We start from the raw sequence: 7715 nt of genomic DNA on the forward strand, positions 1-7715 counted from the left end.
TCCAAAGATAGTTTTGCAAAAAAACCCAAAAGACCAAACAGGCAAACAAGAAACCCCAGAAAAATCATCTAATACATGTAAGTTGCTGGTGTAGGCAGTGCTCCCCCATTACTTACTACTCTTTGCAGAGATTTCATCATGCTTTACAATGTTATCTTTGCTTCAGTTTCATACAGTTTCATCAGGAAAAATCAAGTACACAGTGAAGAAAATGGAAGTTCAGTTCTGCCTACCTGGCTAAGTTGCAGCTGAGATGTAGAATGATAAATTCATAGACATTAGGGCTAGAAGGGATTTCAGAAGATCATCGATTCCAGCCCCCTGCCCCAGGGGCAGGAAGTCAGCAGTGATCATAGGATCCCAGCAAGATAAACATCCAAATGTCTCTTGAAGGTGTTCAAAGTAGGTGCTTGAACTACCTCCGGCGGTAGTCTATTCCAAACCTTGAGGGCTCACACAGTAAAGAAGTTCTTCCTTATGTCCAGCCTGAAATGGTCATGGAAGTCTGTGACCATTTGACCATCATCCCTTGGGGTGCTCTGGTGAACAGAAGTTCCCCCAGATCCCGGTGAGCACCCCAATAAACTTACAGGTGGCCACCAGATCACCGCCGAGCCTGCGCTTTTCCAGGCTGAAGAGTCCCATGGCTCTCAGCCTCTCATCATAAGGTCCGTTTTCCTGACCTCGGACCATGCGTGTGGCTCTCCTCTGGACTCTCTCAAGCTTCTCCACATCCTTTTTGAATTGTGGAGCCCAAAACTGGATGCAGTACTCCAGCTGCAGCCTCACCGAGGCCAAGTACAATGGGAGGATGATGTCTTGGGATTTGCTTGAGAAGCATCTATGGATGCATAATTAGTCAGGACAGAAGGGGGAAGTGTGTAAAAACAAAAAACAAACAAACAAAAAAACTGCCCTAAAAGAAACCAGACAGACTGCATCCCAGAGAAAGTCTAATGCTAAGCTAAGGGCCCAAAGAAATTAAAGTAATTTTTGAGTAAGGAGAAAAAGCCTTCACCAAGTGAAGATCTGGAATTTGGAAGATGTATAAGAGATACAGAAAACTGGACTCCAGATTTGCCATAATAAGTTTGTACCAGACTCTTTTATTCAAGTATTAAAGCTTTAAGAAAATATATTAAATCTCCCAGCAGGTTGGGATCATCTTCATTTTACAGACAGGAAAACTATGGCACAAAAGAAAGGTACATGATTCGTCCAATGCCACCCAATGAGTATGGTGAGGCTAAAAATAGAACCCAGATCTCCTTACACCCAGCTCTGTGCCACCAGACAGTACATCCTCTTAAGTATCTGCTTCAAAATAGAAGGAGCTTTGTATGTTGAAAGTGGTTACCACTGTGCCAGCACTGGGTCAGATCTTTATTGGGGCTGCTGGCTCAGTCAGAATTTTAACAATGGCTCTCTGATATGTTGCCACTAAAAACAATGATCAGAAAAATCGCAGATCAGAATCAATGGAATTTCCATTCCTAACTCGCTGGTGCTTTTAAAAATCCTACTCTACAATGACGTCATATAAAACAAGCTCTCATGTTAAAAATGTGTTGAAGATAACGTGCCATTTTTTGTTTTACTTTCCCTGGGGTTCTATTTCTTAATCTCATTTGGCATCTCTAATATAGCTATTGATTTCTGATATAGAAATCAGAATGATTACACCTATTGGTTCCAGTCTGGCAGAGGCAATCAATATCTTGTCTCAGCCAACCAAAAATAAAACAAACCCAGAGGACAAACTGAGACATTGTTTAGAACATAAAGAAGCTGAGAAAGATGCTTAAAAATGTGGATGGGGTGTTTGTGTGTTGGTTGGAAAGGTATTTATATTTAATAAGGGCATCATGCCTCAGTGGCTACCTCTCGATTTGAAAAGAACCTAAGAAATGATAAATACATTTTAAGGGAAGATGATCTCAAATGAAGGCTGGAGAGGAATCTTTTTCTATTTCAGTAATCATTCTGACAAGGATTCACTGCCAGGAAGTTAGTTTAACCCTCCTTTCTGCTGTACCATTACGTATATGTCCTTAACTTTTGCACATCAAACACCATGGATGGATGTTGCATCATTTCTGTTTTAAAAGTATGCAAGTCCAAGCTCCTCTAACATAAGTTCACTACAGTGTTATTATATAACATGATTTGTGTCAATAAAAGTAACAAAGCTTTGCTCAAGTATTTAAAAAAAATTCTCAATGGCACTGGGCAAAAAAAGAAGCATTTCTGGCTAGAATAAAGCATTCTATCGGGGGGGGGGAAAAAATCAACAGAATATCAAGTCTGCTAATGTCAAGTTAAATATCAACTTGAAAAAAAAGCCTTTATCTGTGATTATTGATAAATACTTATATTATCAAAAGAGACATTTTCTACTAAAAATAACACTTTTTAAAAATGTTCTGCCTGCTACTGTACACAGGTACCTACGATCACTGTTACTGGAAGAGATTACAGAGATTAGTTGTCTTCTTTCTATATATTTGATAATATTTTGTGCAGTCAGTTCTATCATCTCCCCTGCTCTTTGGCTGGATATTGCACACAACTCTAAGGGAGAGAAAAACATTTTTTTTAAAACAGAAAAAAAAGTGTGCCCATATAGCCACACCCACCCACAGACAAGGTAATTAGTCTCGTTTGTAAAATGACTTCATACCTAGCCTAAAAACTGAGGATTTAATGCCTAAATTATGTTTCTTTATATATTCAGTGGTTTATTTCGCTCACGTTACTTAGGCTGAACAACAAATACTAATGGTATGACACATTTTTGAGAGCCAGCATTTGTAGTGGGTACAACACAAGAATAGGAATCAAGAAAGATCTAAATCCTTCTTCTACCAAAATGCTGCTATGCTATTCTGGCCGTGTTATTTATATCACAGCCTCAGTTTCCCCTTCTGTGAAAAGGGAGACTGTGATGACTAGTTAAACTTTTGAAAGTGCTGTGAAGAAATGAAGTAGCATATAAATGCTACATTACCAATCACTTGGTTTTTGATTCATATGCATTATCAAAAGACTTCAGTGGTTGGCTTGCACATACTGCAGAGGACTGTTTACATCCAAAACTAAGAACTGCCTTCCTTAAAATTACAAAACCACATAAATCTAAACAGAACATTTTTTCCAGCTCTACTTCAGTAAAATCTTGTTATTAGAAAAATCAAAATCTCATACAAGACCTTGCAAAGTCTTTAATGTGACTTATTGGAAATGCTAGGATTCCCTTAGTGGTGACACGAGGCAGACAGGAGGTGTTGCTAAGCGAACAGAACTACAAATGTAACACTCAGAGATTTGGGAGCTGTGCAAAAAACAAGATGGGCTCTTTATGTGATACTACATTAATCCTCATAATAATCCTGTATTAATTTCTGGGTGGCCAGCAACCTTTTAGCCATGACTGTTTCTCTATAGTGGGGCAGTTACAGACGCATGTTTTGTGAGACCTTCTATAATAATATAGACATTATTTATTCAGAAAGACAGATTATACAGACTTTACATAAAAACACAGCCATTTTCATAAGGTATGGTTATTCCATGTAGCAGCATTAATTCACTGGAATGCCTCTTCATAATCCACTGTTTACTACCTAGTACATGACTCAGAAGTGGCTCTGTCCCTATAAGAGGCTGATGGAATTTGCATGACATGTGAACATCCAAGGCTATTTTCTTTTTGACATTCACTCCAGGTGCCCAAAGAATGGCCATCTACTCACTATGAGCTGGCTAAGGGCTTGTGCACAGCTACATTTAGTGGCAAGTATGAGACAGAAAAAGCTGCCCACACCAATGAGTCTGATCCCAAATGTCTGATAAATACCCCCAGCTCCCACAGACATCAATAGGAACTATACAGTAAATGTTCATCCTCTATCAAGATCTCTTCTGACACCAGCAGATTTCTGCAAAGGGAATTCTTCTGTTTTCTGTCTCCCATTTATTCAGAAAGAATTAAGAGAGAAATACTAAATTCTACAACATCTCTGTGCAATACCTATTATGTTGTTTAAGGAGTTCCAATTCCATACCCTCCCCTTGAAAAGAATGACATTTACAAGAATGATTTTACAAATGAATTTGAAGGAAGGAAACCCAACTCGCTTGCTCTGGTTTTTTCATTAGCCCAAATCAACAATCAGGATAAAACTTCTCTAGAGAAACAGATTGCTCAAAGGTTGGTGATAAGCCACAGTTCCAGATCAAGGTTTCTGGTTCATGTCTAGCTCAGAATGGCAGTGTGTGAAGGCTGTTACTCTCTGTTGAGATGAACTGGGGAAGTCAACCTGGCTTCTAGTACAGAGGTATCTGTATCACAAAAACCACCAGGAAGCAGAGTTCCAGGCAATAGGAATGTGCTCTGCTCTCACCTTCACCCTGAGCTGATATCTCAGGTACGCAGGGGGTTGGTGATGGAGGCTGGGTGCATAAAGCTTGTAATGATGCTTCATCTGTTTTCTGGACCCACAGAAGGAAGTTCTCTATTGGGGCACCATTACCAAGGATTAAGTTCAAACATACACAAATAAAAGAAACAAAGCATCAGCTAACAGTAGAGGTTTACTCCTAGCAGCAATCAGGTGCACTAGTGCACCAAGGCATAGCAAGAAATAACAAAAATTGTTCAATGGTCCACTTTTTCCACCGTGTTACTGGGATGACCAAGAAAAGCATGACATTGGAAACAGCAGCTGCCACATAAACATACTGAAACATGCATGGGGAGGGTGGAGCTGGGCATGTGGTAAAAGAATGACATTCTATTTACATGATAAAAAGTAGCAAATATTAACGACCCTCTTTCAGAAGAGCCTCTCACCTGCACTGAGCCATGCAGCCCAAAGTAATTACCGTAAATCATTGGGAGAAGTGTGTGCGTGCTGTTAAACAATTCTGTGATGCAATCTGTTGTCACTGTACCTTCCCTCTTCCTCTGCAATGTGCTTTGGCTTAATCTGAAGATTAGAGCTGCTCAGAAGTTCAGTTACCCAAAGAGAAGGAGAATGTGTCCCTTTTCCAAGGTTAGCTGGTCTTTCTTTTCAGTGACACAGAATATAAATCTTGCAGTGTCCCTTATGTTGGTTTTGTGTCCTTCATGCTTTCAGTGATCCATGTCAGTGAATTTTCTCTTCCCATAATTCTGGACGAGGCTGGAAGCTGTGATCTGAGAAGCCTGCCCCTTCTCCCAGCACTGGAAGTCATTCAGCCCTTTCTGGCCAGCTTGAAATAAGGCTCGTTCCAGCTCATCCAGCCGTGCCACTAATGTAGAGGTGTCTTCGTTATAGGTATTTTGGGAGGAGTCCATGATGCGGCGAAAACGGTTAATAAATGTCTAAGGAAGATAGAGAATTGCCAGTGACTCAGGGAAGAGTCTCCTTGAGGTCAAATGCTAGAGACTTATGCTCTGGGGCTAACAGGTTCAGGGTTTTGCACCCTATGGTGTCTATATTTGAGCAGCCAACAGTTGGTTCTGGACTAGCATCTAACTGTTGGTACTCAGCTTCCATTAACTTCCTACTCAAGGATAAGCTTTATTTTCCTAAGATAGGGGTGGGGGAAGGTTACATGCTTTCCAGACCATGTGTTGTATATGTATGCCCACTGCACTCTACTTTCAAGGAATTAAATTGGTCAGGTGTCACTATTGCCTTCTACTGGTTAGTCCTGACCTTCTACAAAACACAATACAATGAATTTTGTTTCAGTCCCTGTGTATGAAGCCATTGATTTTAGAGCAGGAGAGATAAGTCTGTAGCTAGTTACAGATCATGCTACCATAAAGCAATTTAGACTTTTTTTTTCCCTAAAAATTAGCTCCCTTTTATAAAGGCAGCATCACTACAGTTAAATGAATTTCTCAAACACTGACCTCCCTCTGCCTTCAAAGCACTTTGGGCACTGATAAAACAATTAGGAAACCTAAACAACACCCAGAGAACATAACAACAAATTTAAAATGGTAAGCAATGGGGACTTATTTAAAAAAAGGTTTTCCCCCTTGCTACAAAGGAATAAAAGCTAAATATAACCAGATTCAAAAAGGGAGGAGTTAAAGTTCCTGACAACTTTGGAAAGTGTGCTTAAGGATATTGGGGAAACAAAGCTTTAAAAAAAAAATACGACAAGGTTTTATTATTACTAGTACACTTATTTTTGACATGGTTTACTTTGGTATTTTGGTTCTTTACAAATGCTAAACAGAGAATGTCAAAATCTCAACAAGATCTTTGTGTTTTTATTCACTCATTTTAACTATACTTTCTTGACTATTAGTTTCTTAGTGTCAGGCTATCCAAGACAGGCTCTCCTATTGCTGTGGCCTTACTACGGTAGAACAGAATGTTAAATATTTTGTTTTTTCTGTTATTAAAAGACAAAGCATCTGGTCTCCCAAAGATGTTATATTGCATTCCTTGCACAAAACTAATTTAACCAAATTTAGCTGTGAATGCAGACATGAGGCTTCAATTCATTTAATCAAAAAAAATGATACATACTCATTGTAGATGAAAGGGCCAGGTCTTGAAGTCCTTCTAGCCCACATCAAACTGAGTAGAAAAGAATATATCCCCAACTATGACAAAGTGGATGGAAGGATAGAAGAGATGTCAAGGAAAAGGGTAGTATCTCAGTGATTGATTTCACTTGGTTCAAATACTTGCCTGCAGTATGGTCTGAGCTATCTCTGGATTCTCTGGATTGTCAAAATTCAAGAGCTGGAAGCCAAATCCATAGTAGTACGGCCCCATTTTATGCAGGTCGACCACATTGGCATCTGCACTGAACACTGTCCTCCAGCCTTCCTTGTAGGTCTTTGGCAACTCCACAGAAAGTATCCTCCGCTTGTGGTCATATAGCCCTTTCGCCAGCCACAGGGGGATTTCCAGCTTGGAGCCCTGCATGCACAGGACAGAAAGGGCATCCCCACAAAGTCAGGAGTCAATTCTGATCAGGATGATGAATAAAAACAAGACTCAGACACCTACTTAAGGTTCACAATGAATGACTTTCACAGGCAAGCTACCAGGTGCCTGTAGAATCAGGATTTTTATTTTGGGCTCTAACCACTATTTTTTTTTTTTATAACAGTAAGAATCAAATCAGGTGGCACAAAACACACTGTGGCGTGAGCGAAACAAAGTCAGAAATAAAGAATTATACAAAAGGGGGCTGCAAACACTGGTGCTCAAAGGTCGGGGAAAGCCAAAGAACCGAGTCGTGGAAACAGCAGCATGTACGTGTAGACGAACGCGCACTGGGCTCAGGCCGCGCAGCCTGCGGCTCCCGCTCCCGCTCCCTAAGGCCCCGGCCCCGGCGACACTACATGGGGGGGGAGGGGCAGCGCACCACTCCGTTCTCCCGCCAAAGGAGATCACAGCTCCCGGCGGGCCCGGCCGAGCCTCGGCACACACTCCCAGCATGCCTCGCGCCACCGAGGCTGCCGGGAGCTGTAGTCCCGTGGAGTTACCTCAGGGAGGCAGTTGCCCTGGCCGGCGCCCGCGCCCTTGCCCAGCACGGCGGCCAAGCGGGGCAGGGCGGCCTCGGCGCGGCTCGGCAGCTTCTCCTGGGACATGAGGATGTCGTCCAGAGACAAGAAGTTCTCCTCGGGGCCCAATCCGGGCCCCACCGGGAAATACGCCTCCGACATGGCGGGCCCTCCAGCCACCAACCCACACCGGCTT

At 41.7% G+C, this 7715-nt stretch overlaps 1 protein-coding gene across 2 annotated transcripts; it reads right to left on the reverse strand.

Moving 5' to 3' along the window:
- Positions 1–913: 913 nt before the first annotated feature.
- Positions 914–7709, reverse strand: GINS3 (GINS complex subunit 3). Of its 2 annotated transcripts, XM_025199805.1 has the most exons (4): positions 7502–7709; positions 6696–6929; positions 6531–6607; positions 5230–5365 (listed from the first exon to the last, which is right to left on the reverse strand). In XM_025199805.1, exons 1-4 carry the CDS (start codon positions 7679–7681, stop codon positions 5293–5295), a joined length of 564 nt encoding a protein of 187 aa, XP_025055590.1. In that variant the 5' UTR covers positions 7682–7709; the 3' UTR covers positions 5230–5292. The 2 variants fall into 2 exon arrangements, with proteins under 2 accessions (XP_006020263.1, XP_025055590.1); XM_006020201.3 differs by lacking the exon at positions 6531–6607 and having other exon boundaries at positions 914–5365.
- Positions 7710–7715: the final 6 nt, after the last annotated feature.

This window comes from Alligator sinensis, unplaced genomic scaffold, assembly GCF_000455745.1.
Source record: "Alligator sinensis unplaced genomic scaffold, ASM45574v1 scaffold203_1, whole genome shotgun sequence".
NCBI classification, from domain to species: Eukaryota; Metazoa; Chordata; order Crocodylia; family Alligatoridae; genus Alligator; species Alligator sinensis.